The 20,845-nt window shown below is 42.7% G+C and overlaps 1 protein-coding gene across 7 annotated transcripts in view; it reads left to right on the top strand.

Annotated features, from left to right (window-relative positions):
* LOC111963489 (plasma membrane calcium-transporting ATPase 1) overlaps positions 1-20,845 on the top strand; it is a 160,006-nt gene that overhangs the window by 85,151 nt on the left and 54,010 nt on the right. For all 7 annotated transcript variants that reach the window (XM_023986978.3, XM_023986985.2, XM_023987002.2 and 4 more), the window contains 6 exons: positions 2,231-2,413; positions 9,612-9,826; positions 9,982-10,224; positions 10,760-10,894; positions 11,117-11,226; positions 11,346-11,583. In XM_023986978.3, the coding sequence (XP_023842746.1) occupies positions 2,231-2,413; positions 9,612-9,826; positions 9,982-10,224; positions 10,760-10,894; positions 11,117-11,226; positions 11,346-11,583 (1,124 nt within the window). The remainder of the gene's footprint in view (positions 1-2,230; positions 2,414-9,611; positions 9,827-9,981; positions 10,225-10,759; positions 10,895-11,116; positions 11,227-11,345; positions 11,584-20,845) is intronic.

Genomic DNA, 20,845 nt, shown 5'->3' with positions numbered 1-20,845 from the left:
GTGGCGTGTCATTCAGAACTCATCCAAGCTTTATCCCTCCCCCCCCCCGCCTCCCCTTCACACACCCGACCGTCCCCCAGCCTCCTAGGGTCTGAGCATCTGCTACTTACACCTCCCCAGCCCTCCTGCCCTCTCTTTCCCCTCGCCCTTGGACTTTAGCACTAGTGAACAGATTCTCTCCTTTCTAGCATGGAGAAATATTGCTGGAGCAGGAGAAGATTAAATTATTTGGGACATGTCAACCTGACCTGCATTCACTTCACAACATATCATATTCTGAAAATACTTATTTTGAATTGTAGTGAACCCAGTGTAGCTTTATGGACGCCAAGTCATCTCTGGCTCTTGAGAGGTAATGGAATGGGAGTTGTAGGACCCCTGATACCATGCAGGATCTGTGAATTTGGTAATAGTGATTGGGTTTAGTGTAACAGAGAAGGGATCTTAACAGAATAATAATAGAATAGTAGAATATCTAACACTAGTCTCTAAGGGTTAAGGAGACAGCATTAGCTCTGGGAAGTGGCTCAGTGTGGGAATTGCACCCTGACAGTATCAATTGGCTGTGGATTGTTGTCTGTTCTGTTTCTCTATTGTTTCTTTTTTCTTTAATTTCTCTCACTGTTGCCTCTTTCCAGGATGTTGCTCAGGACCTCATGCTGTCTCGTACTCTCTTATCACTGTTTACCTCTCTTTCTGTCTCTCTTTCTCTCTCTCTTTCGCAAAAAAAAACCTACCTCTGGAGATTTGCAGCCTCCTCTTCTACCTCTTATCCTCCTTCTCTCTTTGTGGTGGTTGTAACGCTCTGCTTGGTTTTTTGGGGGTATCTTTTTGCAGTTTGTCGGTTTCTTTGTTTGTTGACATGTTTTTTTTTTTCGTGACACACACTCGCCCCCCTTCTTCGTCGTGGTGCGTGGTCCGTGCTGCGTTTGTAAGTGCTGTGCGTGAGTCAGTCCGTCCGTCTGCCAGTCCAGTCAGTGTGTGGCTGTGTTTATTCTGGTCTGTTCTAATGGGTTTTGTGTTGAGACTGGTGGCCTGTTCTGCTCAGTGCAGGGGGACTCATGTAAAGTCATATTATCAAGGCAAAAACAACACAAGTAGACGGTACAAAATGATCCTGCTAGATTGTGAATGTACTGCTTTTGTGTGAACTGACTATTGTTGCATGTGCCACAAATGGAATCCAAAAGAATGCATAAGGCACTGATTACCATAGAATACTGATATCTTTATTCATCCTTTACTTTTTCACCTTTATTATATTGTGAAATAGATATAGTGACTTGTTGCAGTGCCAGGTTGTTGGCAGAATGAAGATGAAACACAGGGATCACAATGCTCCCAGAGAACAAACAGAGCAAATCTAAGCTGTTGAAGTGGTGAAATGCAAATCTCATATTTGCGTATGTAAAACACGACTGAGCTCTGTAGCAGAGAGGAAAATGTTCAGTTGACAATCCCCCGACAAGGAAGCATTGTAAAATGTACAACCTGTATCTCTTGTTCTGAATCTATTCTCTGTTTACATGAATGCTGTAAAAATGTCTCCATAGACTCTGGGACAAGTTGTAAATCGTTAAATTGCTGCTTTAAATCCGTTTTGTATCATTAAATCCTTTTATCTCAAGCATTTCCTGCTGAATTCTGTGCTATGTGTTTACTCTTTCCAATACCTTCCTTCTTTCATAATGATTCATTTCTGCATAAGAGTACTTAAACAATCAGTCGATTATTAAATTTTTTTAATACCAATTTTCCTTTAATGAAGAATACATCACATTGCTGAACTCTCCATCAAACTGACAGGTAACAACACATAATAACATCAGTGTTGATCACCTTAAGGGATTTGTTCTGGTTAAAGAGATCTAAGTGATCCGCAGCTGAGTTGTTTCAGTGGATCACTGTTCAGGACCTGAGTCTGGTGGTTTGGTGACTGACTGTGTCTCTGTCTCTCTTCCAACTGCAACTGAACCACAACCTCTCTGTGTCTCTCTGCCCTTCACCCCAACCCCTCCTTGATCCCCTTACTGTTGCTGCGCCTCTCCCCGACCCAACAAAACCTCACCACCAATCATCTTCAACCTCACATCACTATCTTAACCCCCCCAAACCTTCCCCACACCACTACTAAATGCTTCCCTCCGCTCAACCTCCCACTCCACTTCCCTTTACCCCCTCCCTCTATCCCATCCATCCCTCTTCCCCATCCCTTTACCCTATCCAATAGCTAAGACCCAGGACGGCATTGCCCTGGAGATCCAGCCCCTGAAGAGTGACGAGGCGGTTGAGTCTGAGGAGAAGGAGCCTGAGGTGGAGGTGAAACGGGTGAAGAAGGTTCAGGTCAACAAGAAGGAGAAGTCTGTGCTGCAGGGCAAACTCACCAAACTAGCCGTGCAGATCGGGAAGGCAGGTGAGGACCGAGGCGGAGATGCACACTTACACGGACACACACACGGATGGACATAAACTGATATATGTTACATCCGTATTCTAAAATGTTTTTATTTATTTTTATCTCAATCTACACACAATACCCCATAATGACAATGCAAAAACTGTTTTTAGAAAGCCTTGTGGCTTCTTGGGTGTGACGCAGCAAGCTTGGCACACCTGTATTTGGGGAGTTTCTCCTATTCTTCTCTGCAGATCCTCTCAAGATCTGTCAGGTTGGATGGGAAGCGTCGCTGCACTGCTATTTTCAGGTCTCTCCAGAGATGTTCAATCCGGGCTCTGGCTGGGCCACTCATGAACATTCAGAGACTTGTCCTGATGCCACTCCTGCATTGTCTTGCCTGTATGCTTAGGATTCGCCCCAGTCTGAGTTCCTGAGCACTCTGGAGCAGGTGGCTTTCATCAAGGATCTCTCTGTACTTTGCTCCGTTCATCTTTCCCTCGATCCTGACTAGTTTCCTACTCCCTGCCGCTGAAAAACATCCCCACAGCATCAAATCAAATGTATTTATATAGCCCTTCTTACATCAGCTGATATCTCAGTGCTGTACAGAAACCCAGCCTAAAACCACAAACAGCAAGAAATGCAGGTGTAGAAGCACGGTGGCTAGGAAAAACTCCCTAGAAAGGCCCAAACCTAGGAAGAAACCTAGAGAGGAACCAGGCTATGAGGGGTGGCCAGTCCTCTTCTGGCTGTGCTGGGTGGAGATTATAACAGAACATGGCCAAGATGTTCAAATGTTCATAAATGACCAGCATGGTCAGATAATAATAATAATAATAATCACAGTAGTTGTCGAGGGTGCAACAAGTCAGCACCTCAGGAGTAAATGTCAGTTGGCTTTTCATAGCCGATCATTGAGAGTATCTCTACCGCTCCTGCTGTCTCTAGAGAGTTGAAAACAGCAGGTCTGGGACAGGTAGCACGTCCAGTGAACAGGTCAGGGTTCCATAGCCGCAGGCAGAACAGTTGAAACTGGAGCAGCAGCACGACCAGGTGGACTGGGGACAGCAAGGAGTCATCATGCCAGGTAGTCCTGAGGCATGGTCCTAGGGCTCAGGTCCTCCAAGAGAGGGAAAAAGAGAATTAGAGAGAGCATACTTAAATTCACACAGGACACCGGATAAGACAGGAGAAGTACTCCAGATATAACAGACTGACCCTAGCCCCCCGACACAAACTACTGCAGAATAAATACTGGAGGCTGAGACAGGAGAGGTCAGGAGACACTGTGGACCCATCCGATGATACCCCCGGAGAGGGCCAAACAGGCAGGATATAACCCCACCAACTTTGCCAAAGCACAGCCCCCACACCACTAGAGGGATATCCTCAACCACCAACTTACCATCCTGAGACAAGGCCGAGTATAGCCCACAAAGATCTCCGCCACGGCACAACCCAACCCAGACAGGAAGATCATGTCAGTGACTCAACCCACTCAAGTGACACACCCCTCCTAGGGACGGCATGGAAGAGCACCAGTAAGCCAGTGACTCAGCTCCTGTAATAGGGTTAGAGGCAGAGAATCCCAGTGGAGAGGGGGGAACCGGCCAGGCAGAGACAGCAAGGGCGGTTCGTTGCTCCAGAGCCTTTCCGTTCACCTTCACACTCCTGGGCCAGACTACACTCAATCATATGACCTACTGAAGAGATGAGTCTTCAGTAAAGACTTAAAGGTTGAGACCGAGTCTGCGTCTCTCACATGGGTAGGCAGACCATTCCATAAAAATGTAGCTCTATAGGAGAAAACCCTGCCTCCAGCTGTTTGCTTAGTAATTCTAGGGACAATTAGGAGGCCTGCGTCTTGTGAATGTAGCGTACGTGTAGGTATGTACGGCAGGACCAAATCGGAAAGATAGGTAGGAGCAAGCCCATGTAATGCTTTGTAGGTTAGCAGTAAAACCTTGAAATCAGCCCTTGCCTTAACAGGAAACCAGTGTAGAGAGGCTAGCACTGGAGTAATATAATCTTATTTGTTGGTTCTAGTCAGGATTCTAGCAGCCGTATTTAGCACTAACTGAAGTTTATTTAGTGCTTTATCCGGGTAGCCGGAAAGTAGAGCATTGCAGTAGTCTAATGATGCTGCCACCACCATGCTTCACCGTAGGGATGGTGCCAGGTGATGCTTGGCATTCAGGCAAAAGAGTTCAATCTTGATTTCATCAGAGCAGAGAATCTTGTTTCTCATGGTCTGAGAGTCCTTTAGGTGCCTTTTGGCAAACTCCAAGTGGGCTGTCATGTGCTTTTTACTGAAGAGTAGCTTCCATCTGGCCACTACCATCAAGGATTGTAGAGATGGTCTTCCTTCTGGAAGGTTCTCCCATCTCCCCAGAGGAACTCTGGAGCTCTGTCAGAGTGACCATCGGGTTCTTGATCCCCTTCCTGACCAAGGCCCTTCTCCGCCGATTGCTCAGTTTGGCCGGGCGGCCAGCTCCAGGAAGAGTCTTGGTGGTTCCAAACTTCTTCCATTTAAAAATGATGGAGGCCCCTGTGTTCTTGGTCGACCTTCAATGCTGCAGAAATGTTTTGGTACTCTTCCTTAGATCTGTGCCTCGACACAATCCTGTCTCGGAGCTCTACGGACAATTCCTTCGACCTCGTGGCTTGGTTTATGCTCTGATATGCACTGTCAACTGTGGGACCTTTATATAGACAGGTGTGTGCCTTTCCCAATTATGTCCAATCAATTGAATTGTCCACAAGTGGACTCCAATCAAGATGTAGAAACATCTCAAGGATGATGAATGAAAACAGGATGCACTTGAGCTCAGTAAGTCTCATAGCAAAGGGTCTGAATAATTCTGTAAATAAGGTCTTTTCTTTTTTGAAAACCTATTTTTTGCTTTGTCATTATGGGGTATTGTGTGTAGATTAATGACGACACTAGTGTTGCACGGTAAACGTCTGAACTGTTTCGATACTAGAACATAAAAAACGGTTCGGTATTCAAATTTTTGTTACTTTCTGTACTTCTGTCAAATGTGTCTCACGCCATCTACTGAGAGATGATCAGCATAGAGAAAGTAAAGTATTAAACCCCTTGACTTTTTTCTCCACATTTTGTTGTTTTACAGCCTGAATTTAAAATGGATTAACCTTTCACGAGTATCAACCCCGGATCCGGGAGCACCCCCCACCCCCCACACACTGATTAGCATAGCTAGCACCTGTCTCTTATACACATCTAGATGTGTATAAGAGACAGATTCTAACTCCATCAGTTTCTTACTCCTTCAGGTGCTATCACCAATTCGGCTCAACTAAGATATTGATATCCACTAACCAAGAAAAAACCTCTTCAGATGACAGTCTGATAACATATTCATGGTATAGGATAGTTTTTGTTAGAAAAAAGTGCATATTTCAGGTAGAAATCACAGTTTACAATTGCACCCACCATCACAAATCGACTAGAATTACTAGATAGAGCAACGTGTATGACCAATTTACTCATCATAAAACATTTCATAAAAATAGACAAAGCATAGCAATGGAAAGACCCAGTTCTTGTGATTTCAGACCATATTTCAGATTTTCTAAGCGTTTTTCAGCGAAAACACAATAAATCGATAAGTTAGCATACCACATGAACAAACGTTACCAGAGCATCGATTCCAGCCAAAGAGCGCTATAACGTAATCACCGCCAAAATATATTAATTTTTTCACTAACCTTCTCAGAATTCTTCCGATGACACTCCTGTAACATCATTTTACAATATACATATACAGTTTGTTCGAAAAGGTGCATATTTAGCCATACAAAACCGTGGTTACACAATAAAAATACTAGGAAATCAAGCCTCAATATGTCTGACGTCATCTATCAGAGTGATCTAGTTTAATTGAAAGCTAATCATATACTTGACTAAAAAATACAGGGTTGACAGCAATCGAAAGACAAATTAGTTCTTAATGCAACCGCGGATTTACATTTTTAAAATTATCCTTACTTTTCAATACAGGGTTGGCCAAGTGAAGCTATACCAAACAAAATGGCGAATTATGCGTTTAAAATATTTCGACAGAAACACGGTTTATCATATTAAATATTGCTTACTTTGAGCTGTTCTTCCATCATATTCTTGGGCAATGTATCCTTTCTATGTTATAAACGTCTTTTGGTCGATAGATGTCCTCTGTCCTTCGAAATGTCCACCACCAACGACCGACTCCCTAAAACGTGTGTCCAAACTTTCAGAACGCACAACAAAGAAATTCCTCAAAATCGCACTAAACGGATATAAATTGATATAAAACGGCTCAAATTAACTACATTATGATGTTTTTAACAACTATAACGACTGAAAACATGACCGGAGAAATATTGCTGGTTAGAAAACGATTTGGAACGAGGCAGGTCCGATGGCCTTCACGCTTGAGGCGCACGTTGAGAAAGGACGGTCTCTGTACATTTTTGTCATTTATAATGGCTGTGAACGTCCCATCGACTTCATTGAAAACGTGATGACGTACAGACACCCAGAGGAAGACGTAGGCAGTGTCGGTTTCTTCATAGCATTCACTGTGGCCTTATAAACAGACCCCAGATCAGAGGTAAAAATTTCTGAAATCTGAACCCTGTCATGAAAAGTGCTGTAGAAATTGTTCTGTACCACTCAGAGACAAAATTCCAACTTCTATAGAAACTAGAAGGTGTTTTCTATCCAATAATAACAATAATATGCATATTGTACGATCAAGAATTTAGCACGAGGCAGTTTAATTTGGAGACACAAATATGCTAATGCGGAACAGCACCCCCTATAGTTGCAAGAAGTTAAATTTAGATTATTTTGGTCACGGACCTACACACAATATCCCATAATATCCAAGTGGAATAATGTTTTTAAACATTTTAACAAATTCATTTAAAAAACAAAGCTGAAAAGTATACAACCCTTTTGTTATGGCAAGCCTAAATAAGTTCAGAAGTAAAAATGTGCTTAACAAGTCACATAATGAGTTACATGGACACACTCTGTGTGCAATAATAATGGTTCAAGTGATTTCTTTTTAAGACTACCTCATCTCTGTACCCCACACATGTACAATTTTCTGTAAGGTCCCTCAGTCGAGCAGTGAATTTCAAACACAGATTCAACCACAAAGACCAGGGAGGTTTTCCAATGCGTCGCAAAGAAGGGCACCTATTGGTAGATGGGTAAAAAATAAAAAGTAGACATTGAATATCTCTTTGAGCATGGTGAAGTTATTAATTACACTTTGGATGGTCTATCAATACATCCAGTCACTACAAAGATACAGGCGTCCTTTCTAACTCAGTTGGCGGAGAGGAAAGAAACCGCTCAGGGATTTCACCATAAGGCCAATGATTATTTTAAAACAGTTAGAATTTAATGGCTATGGTAGGAGAAAACGGAGGATGGATCAACAACATTGTAGTTACTCCACAATACTAACTTAATTAACAGAGTGAAAAGAAGGAAGGCTGTACAGAATAGAAAATATTCCAAAACATGCATCCTGTTTGCAACAAGGCACTCACTTAAGCAATACTGCAAAAAATGTGTCAAAGCAGTTAACTTTTTGTCCTCAATAGAAAGTTATGTTTGGGGCAAATACAACACATTACTGAGTACCACTCTTGATATTTTCAAGCATAATGGGGGCTGCACCATGTTATGGGTATGCTTGTAATCATTAAGAACTGGGGGGGGTTTCAGGATAACAAATAAATGGAATGGAGCGAAGCACAGGTAACATCCTACAGAAAAGCCTGGTTCAGTCTGCTTTCCACTAGACATTGGGAGATTATTTCTCCTTTCAGCAGGACAATAACCTAAAACACACGACCAAATCGACACTGAAGTTGCTTACCAAGAAGACCGTGAATGTTCCTGAGTGGCCGAGTTACAATTTTGACTTAAATCTGCTTGAAAATCTATGGCAAGACTTGTAAAATGGTTGTCTAGCAATGATCAACAGCCAATTTTACAGAGCTTGAATAATTTTGAAAAGGATAATGTGCAAATTTTGTACAATCCAGGTATGCAAAGCACTTAGAGACTTACCCAGAAAGACTAAAATCTGTAATCACTGTCTACGGTGATTTTAACATGTATTATTGACTCAGGGGTGTGTGAATACTTATGTAAATGAGATATTTCTGAAAACATTTCTAAAACCATGTTTTCACTTTGTCATTATGTATTGTGTATATAGATTGGTGAGAAACAAAACATTTGCTGTTCCCCGGTAGGCCGTCATTGTAAATAAGAATTTGTTCTTAACTGACTTGCCTAGTTAAATAAAAATTCAGGCTGTAACACAAAAAAGTGGAATATATTAAGGAGTATCAATACTTTCTGAAGGCACTGTACAGCTGAAGCGAACATCGATGTACTACCATTGTACCTTATGTGTGATAATATGCAAACCATAACGCAAAATATTGCTGACTTAAAAGCTGATTGTCACCAAAACTTAATTAATTCACGTCTCTCCCAGTCAAGATGATCTTTGCTTGAGCCTCGAACTGTGTGTGTGTGTGAATGACATCATGGGTCTTAAATAGACCGCGCACACTATTATCAAAGAACAGATTGCTTCTTCTATGCAAATGTTGTTGATCAGTACAATACAATTAGTCCCAAATGGAAACAGTTTTTCATCTATAGCCCCATGAAATCACACAAACGAAGCTCGATAACTCAATGCATGTGCACACTCCTATTGAATATGCATTCACCTGTATTGCTACATCTTGATTTACCCATTTTATCAATAGAGATTTACCATTGAAATAAATGATTACCGTTATATTGTTATGTAGTTGGATTGCTTGTATGTATGTAAGGATATTGAACTCAAAAGATCTGTCTGGAAGTGCCATTCTGTGACTTTGGCTAATGTGCCTTTTTCTTTTGCCGTGGTGCCGTTTTGGTATCTGATATTGTGACGGTATCGCGTATCCTGATATTAAACTCAAAATAAAAAAAATCTGGTATTGTGACAACATTAACGAGCACACACAGACAGAAAAACACAGAGAGACACACAGAGACAGACCGTGCAGATTGGGAAGGCAGAGGAGGTCTTAAAAACGTATGGACACACGTCATCGTTCATATATGCCTTCTCCTGGATTTGACAGCCGGATTGCAACTGTCTACTTTGTGTCCTATGCCCAGGTCTGATCATGTCAGCTCTGACGGTTATCATTCTCATCCTGTACTTCGTGATTGACACGTTCGGGGTGCAGGGTCGCCCATGGCTGAAGGAGTGTACCCCCATCTATATCCAATACTTTGTCAAGTTCTTCATCATCGGAGTCACTGTTCTGGTGGTGGCTGTACCTGAGGGGCTGCCCCTAGCCGTCACCATCTCTCTGGCCTACTCTGTCAAGGTACACACACACACACGATGCTGGTAGTGGCAGTGCCAGAGGGGCTGCCGCTAGCTGTCACCATCTCCCAGACTTACTCTGTCAGGTACACACACACACACACACACACACACACACAGCTCTAACCTCTACTGTCTGTCTTGTCCCCTGTGTAGAAAATGATGAAGGACAATAACCTGGTGCGTCACCTGGATGCGTGCGAGACCATGGGGAACGCTACCACCATCTGCTCTGACAAGACAGGCACCCTCACCATGAACCGTATGACCGTGGTGCAGGCCTACTTGGGAGACACACACTACAAGAAAGTACCGGAACCCGACGTCATCAAACCATCCACACTGGAAGTCCTGGTCAACAGCATCGCCATCAACTCAGCCTATACTACTAAGATTCTGGTAAGCGAGAGACACACACTGTATACACGCAACCTCAAATTGAACAAGCACTCACGATAAACCTTCACGTCTCACTATCACGCACGCATATACACACACACACACACAGACATGAAGCACACGCTAATATCGTCCCAGTCTTCAGTAATGGTCCATAATGGCATTTCAGAAAAATGTATGCTGCCTTCCCATTCATCAGCCCATCAACACCATTTCAGATAATCACACAAGATGGAAGACACAGGCTTTAAATAGCCCTTAGGAGTAGCCCTCACTCATCTCCGCTCGTTCCGTGGAGCGTAGCGCCCCGTCATATGGATCGCCACCAGGCCTCGACACAGTGTGTGCACATCCATACGAAGGCATAGTGTCTTCTTCTCTAGTGCATATCTACATGGTTGCTTTTCCACTCTATATGATGCCTGTCTCCATGTCCCTTTTACTGTATGTCTTCATGAAATATACATGTTGGTAAGATACGGTATGTTGGTAGGATACAGTATGTAGGGTATGTGTAACGTTTTTGTTGCTCCAGTCCCCAGAGAAGGAGGGAGGTCTGCCCCGCCACGTTGGCAACAAGACGGAGTGCTCCCTATTGGGCTTTGTGCTGGAACTGAAGAGAGACTACCAGCCAATCAGGGACGAGATTCCTGAAGAGAATCTGTACAAGGTGTGTAGCTGCTTCAAAATGTATCCATAACGCTAATGGTGCAATCTGTAACTTGTCTATCCAATGTATGTATATGTGTGTTTTGTTCCCGGTGGCCCCAAGTCAAAATGTTCAAATAACCTACTACCCGTTATTCTTACAGAGAGCTAACTTATACACAAACTACTGTACTATAATAATATAGTGTAATATGATAGTTATAACTGAGTGGTGTGTTTCAAGGTGTACACCTTCAACTCGTCCCGTAAGAGCATGAGCACGGTGCTGAAGAACACAGACGGTAGTGGCTTCCGCATGTACAGCAAGGGAGCTTCCGAGATCGTCCTACGCAAGTACGGAAGGGAGGGCGATTGGTCTTGTCTTTCACTGATGAACGGATACACAGAGAACGATGGAGTTGATCATCTGTGACGTGATGAGTTAAACATCTCTCCCCCTTCCCTCTCTCTAGATGTTCTCATATCCTGAACACGAACGGGGAGCCACGTATCTTCAAGCCTAAGGACCGTGATGAGATGGTGAAGAACGTGATTGAGCCCATGGCCTGTGACGGTCTGAGGACAATCTGTGTGGCCTACAGGGACTTCCCTGCCGAGGCAGGAGAACCAAACTGGGACAACGAGGCCGACATCCTTGATGAGCTCACCTGCATCTGTGTGGTCGGCATCGAGGATCCCGTCAGACACGAGGTGGGACACAGAAAGACGCATTCTGCATGAACAAAACACACACGGGGGGACACCCTCAGCCTGATCAGAAAGCGCATAAATAATTGTGTGAATTTTGTAGTTGATCCCTAGAGAGCTGAGGTTGTTGGATATGGCTGGACACTGCTTAGATTAGCTGTGTAGGGTGTTGTCTGGAGGTTGACTGGAGGTTGTGTGGAGGTTTTCCACAGTATCAGAGGTTTAGATATGAAACCCAATGTACGGGGGCTATATTTTCAGCTGGCGCTTAGCTGGCGCTAAGGCGGTGCAAGTCTTGTAATGAATTATGTACTACCTTATGGATTCATTTAATCAGAATTATTTGGATTTGTAGCTTTACTTTATTTTTTTTATTTTTTTCTCGCCATGTTAAAACTGTCGCTCTGGCATTTTCTGCATCGCAGTGCTTGAGGCATCACTACAGCCCCGTGTTCGATCCCATGCTGCGTCACAGCCGGCCGTGACCGGAAGACCCATGAGGCATACACTACATGAAAAAGTATGAGGACACCTGCTCGCCGAACATCTCATTCTAAAATCATGGGCATTAATATGGAGTTGGTCCCCCCTTTGCTGCTATATTAAAAAAATATGTATATATATATTTAACCTTTATTTAACTAGGCAAGTCAGTTAAGAACAAATTCTTATTTTCAATGACGTCCTTGGAACAGTGGGTTAACTGCCTTGTTCAGTGGCAGAATGACAGATTTTTAACTTGTCAGCTTGGGGATTCGATCTTGCAACCTTTCGGTTACTAGTCCAACGCTCTAACCACAAGGCTACCTGCCGCCCCGCACATGACCAAAAGTATGTTGACACCTGCTCGTCGAACATCTCATTGCAAAATCATGGGCATTAATATGGAGTTGGTCCCCCCTTTGCTGCTATAAAAGCCTCCATTTTCTGGGCAGGCTTCCACTAGATGTTGGAACATTGCTGCGGGGATTTGCTTCCATTCAGCCACAGGAGCATTCGTGAGGTCGGACATTGATGTCGGGCACTGATGTTAGGCCTGGCTCTGTTGGTTTTCCAATCAATCCCAAAGGTGTTCGATGTGGTTGAGGTCAGGGCTCGGCGAAGGCCAGTCAAGTCCTTCCACACCGATGTCGACAAACCATTTCTGTATGTACCTCGCTTTGTGCATGTGGGCATTGTCATGCTGAAACAGGAAAGGGCCGTTGCCAAAGTTGGAGGCACAGAATCGTCTAGATTAATTGTATACTGTAGCTAAGGGGCCTGGCCCGAATCATGAAAAACAGCCCCAGACCATTATTCCTCATCCACCAAACTTTACAGTTGGCACTATGCATTGGGGCAGGTAGCGTTCTCCTGGCATCCACCAAACCCAGATTCGTCCTTTGGACTGCCAGATGGAAAAGCGTGATTCATCACTCCAGAGAACACGTTTCCACTGCTCCAGAGTCCAATGGTGGCGAGCTTTACACCACTCCAGCTGACGTTTGGCATTGCGCATGGTGATCTTAGGATTGTGTGTGGCTGCTCTGCCATGGAACCCATTTCATGAAGCTCCCGACGAACAGGTCTTCTGCTGACATTGCTTCCAGAGGCAGTTTGGAACTCGGTTGCAACCGAGGACAGACAATTTTTATGCTACGCACTTCAGCACTCGGTGGTCCCATTCTATAAGCTTTTGTGGCCTACCACTTCGCAGCTGAGCCGTTGTTGCTCCTAGATGTTTCCACTTCATAATAACAGCACTTGCAGTTCACTGGGGCACCTCTAGCAGGGCAGAGATTTTACGAACTGACCACTGGCCATTCTACTGCCAATGTTTGTTTATGGAGTGTGCTCGATTTTATACACCTGTCAGCAACGGGTGTGGCTGAAATAGCCAAATCCCCTAATTTGAAGGGCTGTCCACATACTGCTCAAAAGTTTGGGGTCACTTAGAAATGTCCTTGTTTTTGAAAGAAAAGCACTTTTTTTGTCCATTTAAGATAACATCAAATTGTTCAGAAATAAAGTGTAGACATTGTTAATGTTGTAAATGACTATTGTAGCTGGAAACGGCAGATTTTTTAAATGGAATATCTACATAGGCGTACAAAGGCCCATTAACAGCAACCATCACTCCCGTGTTCCAATGGCACGTTGTGTTAGCTAATCCAAGTGTATCATTTTAAAAGGCTAATTGAACATTAGAAAACCCTTTTGCAATTATGTTAGCACAGCTGAAAACTGTTGTTCTGATTTAAAGAAGCAATGAAATGGACCTTTAGACTAGTTGAGTATCTGGAGCATCAGCATTTGTGGGTTCCATTACAGGATCAAAATGGCCAGAAACAAAGAACTTTCTTCTGAAACTCGTCAGTCTATTCTTGTTCTGAGAAATGAAGGCTATTCCATGCGAGAAATTGCCAAGAAACTGAAGATCTCGTATAATGCTGTGTAGTACTCCCTTCACAGAACAGCGCAAACTGGCTCTAACCAGAATAGAAAGAGGAGTGGGAGGCCCCGGTGCACAACTGAGCAAGAAGACAAGTACATTAGAGTGTCTAGTTTGAGAAACAGACGCCTCTACAAGTCCTCAACTGGCAGCTTCATTAAATAGTACCCGCAAAACACGACTCCGGCATGCTGGCCTCCTAGGCAGAGTTGCAAAGAAAAAGCCATATCTCAGACTCACCAATAAAAAGAAGTGTGTCTGTGAGAAATGTGGGAAAGGGCTGGTGTTGCCATAGCAACTGTGAGTTGAACTCTGTGAGAGAATCCTAAGTATATGGCACAGTTTGTTTGTGGCAATTTTACAGCTAGCTAGCTACTTCACATGCTGGTATTGACTTTGGTATTATTGTGTGTAGCTTAAGGTGACCAAATTTCGGAAATGAAAACCGGGAACATTTGCAGTTCGGCGGTCAATATGTCATTAAAATATCCAATGTTATTATCTATGAAATAAAAAAGGGGGACAATTCCGGGTTTCATGTATTTAGTCTAACATGCACACTGATAGACAGAGAAAACAACTATATTACAGAAACACTACAGACAAGACAGAACTGTCCGATCTGAACAGCCATTCAGTGGTCCTGGTAGTCTGGTTAGAACAAGAGCAGAAGAGAACATGAGCAAAATTTTAAAAACAGAGACAATAGTATATGTGAAATACTTAATAACATAATAAAGAAATAAGATGATGAGGAGATTGGTAACTACATAATATACTTATACCAACCTAATCTGTATATTTCTCAGAAGAAGAATGTATCTTCTTCAGGATTGCTCTGTCTTTGGCCAGCTTCTCCATGAACTCCTGGCAGGGGAGGATGAATTTTGTCTTCACAATAAGCATGGCCTTGATGGTAGGAACAGTGAACCTATTTCTTGCTGCTGTCCATAGATCATTCATTTGAGAGAACACTCTCTCGACTGGTGCATTACTTCCAGGTAAGCACATGACAACAGACGCTAATCTAGCCAGGTTAGTGATGTGATGTCGTTCTCTTTGAAGTGGGTAACCACCGTGCTCCATCTCTGACTAAGCAGTGTCTCAGATGTTTTCCATTCTTCAAGCGATCCCCCCTTTAGGAACTCTTGCAGGCCAGTAACCTCGTCACACACAACATCCTCATTGATGGTCACATTGGGGCATTTTTCCTGCAGTGTGCCTGCTGCCTTCTGGATCTCTTCACGCTGAGGTTGCCTTTTTTAAACGGAGACAATGTAAATATTTTCTTGCAAGTAGTTCACAGCTGTAGTGACGAATGAGTGGGATGTTTTGAGAAGCTCTCTTTAGACATTGCTCCATTTTCCTCTAGCTCTCTCAGAAGTCCTCTGACCAAAACTGGAATGAAGTTTTCATCACATCTTGCAGTCAATTTTGCCTCAACGTTTCTTAGGCCAGGCAAAGGCCAGGCAAAGTTCAGTCAGTGGATCTTCGAACATTGTTCGCAGGACAACAGGGCTTTTGTCTTCAGAAAGAAAAAAGGATTTCAATGGCACATACCTTTTCAGCACTCTTTCTACAGCAGGGAGCATGGACATCCAGTGAACATTGTTGTGTAATAAAATGTTATGGTACTCCTGGCCAACAAACTCACAAAAGCTCTTCAGTCTTTCTACTCTGATGGTGAAAATATAAAAATATGAAAATATCTTTGAGCAGGTACTCACCATCAAGGGGAATCATATGCAAATCTGTTCAGGCTGTGTAATGAATGATGTGGGCAGGACAACCTAAGTCAATCACCTCCCGCTGCAGAGCATTTTTAACTTTGGTATGGACATTCAACCTCCCCAGCCTATTCAGTCCTCCAAAGTTGGTATTTGTTGTCGGCAGAGAATGTTTTCCAGGTTACATTTTTGGATGACCATCAGGACCTCCGCTGCAATTTCCTCTGCTGTTTCTCCTTTCAATTCAACAAAATCAAGCAGTTTTGTTTCCACAGATGTGCTGCCATCATGTATCTGACTACTATTGTCAGCAGCTTTACATGTCTATGATTTGACGCATAAATGGACAGGGACACAAATTCAACCGGATCTAAATATTCCGTGTCAGTTGTGCTGTGCAGTCCATAGATCTGTAACTATGATTGTGTTGCATCGTGTGGTATGCAAAGACACCCTCCTGCACAGCTAAATCATATTCTTCTTGGGAAGGCTCTACCTTCTTGAAGAATGTGGTGACAGAGGGCATACCAACACGGACAATCAGAGAGGCTTTATGCTTTTTCATCTGTTAATGTTCTACCACTGCCATTCTTCCCCCGCTGCCAATTGAAAAAGAGGAATTACAAAGGGTGCAGTGAACCATTCTTGACCTGAGCTTATAAATGGAAATTCTTTCATCATGTTGTCAGTAAAGTGGCATTTCCGTTTCTTGGAAAGAGCTATTGTACCTCCTCTGTCTGCTCTTCTTCTCTCCTTGTCACTCTTCTTGCTCTCAACTTTTTCTTCTCCTCCAATCTTTCTCCTCTTGTCTTCCTTCTCGTTCTTCCTTTCCTTCTCTTTACCTTTCCACCTCACTCTTCCACACTCTCCTCGCTTCACTCTTTTTACTCCCTTAATTTTTCCTTCTCCTTCTTCTCCAATCTTTAATAATAAATAGTACACTATTAGATAAAATACTTTGTTTAACAGATTCCCAATAATAAATTGTTAGGCTCTGTAATAATATTTTTACATTTCCTCCTCTATCTCTTTCACTCTTCTTCCTATCCACTCTTCCTCCTCTCCTTCCTCTCCACTCTAACAGAAAACATTATGCTAAGGTTATCCATTAATTTAATATAATCATAACCTAGCTACCATGACAGTAGCTCGCTAACTTAGCTATGTAGACTAACGTTAGCTAGTATAACTTATTTAAAACCTTATAGAGCAGATCATCTATCTATTTTATACATTGTGACATAACATCACTAGCTAGTATCTCAAATGATTCTAACTTACCTGGCTTGAAAATACATTTGTGATGATGTTGTGGATTCTCTTGACACTTAATAGCTTCTGGCTGAGTTTTCCACAGCAGTTTTCTCTAAAACTAGCGCAAATAAGTAGTTAGTAGTAGAAGAAGAAGAGGGAATGAAGCCGCTATAGCGCGCAGCCCCCTTTGTTGGCCAAAACAAGCACAACGTGATTGAGACGTCAACCGGTAGGCTCTGTTGCCTGGTCTTTCTTGCCACGTAAAATATTATTTCACTTTGCGGTCTGTTTTGAACACACAGTTAAAAACGGGGACATTTCCGGGTACTTCTCCAGTCAGGGACAGGCCACCAAAAACGGGGACTGTCCCCGTTTGGTCACCCTAGTGTAGCTACGTTTGCTACCTAGTTAGCCAGCCAGCCCAGAGAGAGAGCATTGCATTTTAGGTTTTGTAATCAAATTGAGCTGCAACAGATTCCCACAACGATTTTCACATGTTGCTACCATCCTTGTTGTAATGACATAAGCAAAACATGTGTTTCACGAAAAAGTTTTTTTTAAAGCTGCAATATGTAACTTTATGGCTGACCTGATCAAATTCACGTAGAAATGATAGTTATAGATATGTAATTTACATTGAAAGCAAGTCTAAGAACTGGTAGATCTGTTCTATGTGCACTGTTTCTATGCTTCCCGTTCTTAAGTTTAGTTCTTTTGTCTTTTACTTTCGGTTTTGGACACCAGCGTCAAACAGCTGAACATACAATAGTTTTGGTTATGGAAAATATATTTCACAGCGGTTTAGATGGTACAATGATTCTCTATACTGTACTTGCTTAAACTGATATTTTAAGGAATTTTTCATAGGAATTAGTGTTTTGGGGTGGATTATCCCTTTAAGCACCCATGCTTTATTAAAAGATCAAGTTTGGGAGCAGCAAAACAGCGGACATCCCATTTTTATCGCTGTATTGTAGGCCTACATTATTTTTGCAAGCTCCCGTTTTGGATGTGCGTAAAAAAAGAAAAACTCCATGTTGGCTGCATGTGTCCATATGCCCATCATGGAACAAGAGATGAGATGATGATGGTGACCCTTGTATTTAGAACTAATTTTCTTGTAACAATTGCTCGTTTTCCATTTCACATGACTGAAAACCAAGCCCTCCCTCCTTTACTCTGGGCCTAGGCTACAATAACGAAAGCTGATTCAAGTCTTTTTTTTTATCCTGCAGATTTTATGATAGCATGCTTCTGACCCCAACCTACTAAGAAATATTGTTTTTGTTTAAAAAAGATCTATATAAAAAAATACATATTGCTTGTTTCTCGTTTTAATTTGAGGAGAGGGAATAAAGGAGAGGAGAGGGAATAGATGAGAGGGAATACAGGAGAGAAGGGGGATGGATAAGACAGTGAAAGAGGGGAGAGGAGAGGAAAGAAGATTATAAGAAGCCCAAAGATTAGTTTGAGTCTCTTGGCTGTGGAAGGAGTAAGATATTCAATATTAGAGGGAGACAGTTTAATTCAACATGTGTTGCACATTTCTTAGAATAAGTCAGTCCTAGCTTTATGATGAGAATGTGTTAATGCATTCTGAAAGATGGTTCCATAATGTTTATAAAACCTATTTGGGAGCAGTGAGTGGATATTCTCCCTTTCTCTTTATTTTAGATCGTTGTCCAGCTTCTGTGAAAAGTTTGGATATGCGTAAAACCCTCCATAGTCTGTTGCCTTAATATTTGAATGTCCTTTGAACTAGCTAACACGCTTGTGTGTGCAGAGTGGCACCAGTGTTAAAAACACGTCTTATTTTTTTGTAGTTCATAAATCCAACGAAATGAAACGTGATAACTAGCCCTATAGTATCATTAACAAGCGTTTATCCATTCTTCTCTAGCTAATAAAACATATCTCTCCCTATCTTCTGAATCAAGCTTGTAATGTCAGTAAAGTAGCCTATGATTCGGAGGGGGGAGGGGCAGGTAGCCTAAATCCGCTTTGCATAGGCACTTTGTTGCATTTTGTTGTGGGACTAGAAAAAAATACCTGGAACGTAAAATAACATTATTAACTGGTTGCCATGCTTTTAAAAGAACGGTTCTGTTCCGGAACAGTATGGATCACTTTTGTTCCGTGGACATGCCGTGGACATGCCAAACGTTGTCAATAAGCACGATTAAATTCACTATTGATGAGGCCTAAAATTATAATCAAAACGAAACCACAACTTGTTTTTAAATAGGCTATGTCTAAATACAGTTACAGGCACTATAATTGCTTACTGGGGCATATGACACTGATATTAACAATGTATCAAATCAAAATGTTCAAATCAATGTTAGAAAACCAGTGATGCAGTGATCCAAGTTCTGCTTTGCTACGATAACTGCAAGCAGCCAGTATAATGGAAAAGCTCATCTGCACACACAGACACATGCGTACAGTCTCACACACAGACATACACACAGTCTCTCTCTCTCTCTCTCTCTCTCTCTCTCACACACACACACACACACACACACACACACACACACACACACACACACACACACACACATACATGTAAGTGAAGCCCATTCAGTGAAGCCCTAGTATTTTATTAGGATGCCCCCCCGCTGAACACACCACCTCACTCCACTGCGGCCCTAGAGGACTGAAATGTCCCTGTTGTCTCCTAAAAAGTCTTCTCTATAGCTCCAGCCAGAGCCATATTGCCCGTAAGCCTGATAATTAGAATTCAAATGTAATATCACAGAGCATTTGGTGCCAATATGGCAGACAGTGTGCCGAACCCATTGAACTTTGGTGAAAACAGCATTATGTAAATCTAATATAGCCATTTTTGAGAGTGTGACTGTGACATATTAGCTAGTTCCTTGCTCCGCCCAACCGCCACTTGCTGTGTTCTTCACGTGACTGACTGATAGTCATTAGAGTTTTGAATGTCAAGCAGCAGCAGATAAGAGTGGATGGAAATAGCTTCGTAGCCAGTGGGTGACTGACTATTTCCCAATAGGGTTGGAAGGAAAGGGCGGCTAGCTGCTAGATGAAAGATACCGTATAGTAGCAGCCAGTATAATGGCTGTGCACTTTTAGTGTTGATCTTTCATGACAGCAGCGTCTCTGAACTGAGCTGCTGGTATGTAGAAGATTTACTAATATCATCCATTAATTATGGAGATGAGGAACACTTAATTTCCATGATAAATGAGGAAAGGACACCTGTGTCGTTTTATTATTCAAATGCATTACTGAGGGAAAATGCAAAGTATCAGGGATGTTATCATGGTTTCGACTAAAGGCCTGATATGTGGAACATTGGAGAGTTAGTGATCGTAGGTCCGTGCGTTGGTTTTTGAATTTCATATATATATATTTCTTTTTTCAAGCAATAATACAATACAGACAATTAAAAATGGCTGCTCCCATCAGTGGGTGCTCTGGTCAGATGGTGCGCTCTCCCCCACCCGCCCCGAGACACCAGCAAGGCCCTTGCCCAAAGGGATTTTCCAAAGGCTAGAAAAACCAAGCACCGCCCGACGCCCGGGTGGAGCGCACCCATAACTACCAGGACCAGCACACACACCCCTCACAGCATGAAACCAAACCACAAAACATAAATAGCGAAAGGCAAAGCATACAATAATTCCATTCCCACCCTTTCCCCTGATTGGAGGACCTCAAACATTTACACTGTACATTTGTGTATATAATTATTCCAACACTCATCAATTCCACCCTTCAGACAGCTACAGATCAACCCATATTCCCCAGTAAGTCATTCTACCATTTCCTATCGCAATTCATCCCGCCATTCTGCCATGGTGTCTCACTAGGGACTTGAACCTCC

This window comes from Salvelinus sp. IW2-2015, linkage group LG1, assembly GCF_002910315.2.
Source record: "Salvelinus sp. IW2-2015 linkage group LG1, ASM291031v2, whole genome shotgun sequence".
NCBI classification, from domain to species: Eukaryota; Metazoa; Chordata; class Actinopteri; order Salmoniformes; family Salmonidae; genus Salvelinus; species Salvelinus sp. IW2-2015.
This window is presented reverse-complemented; position numbering and strand designations above follow the sequence as displayed.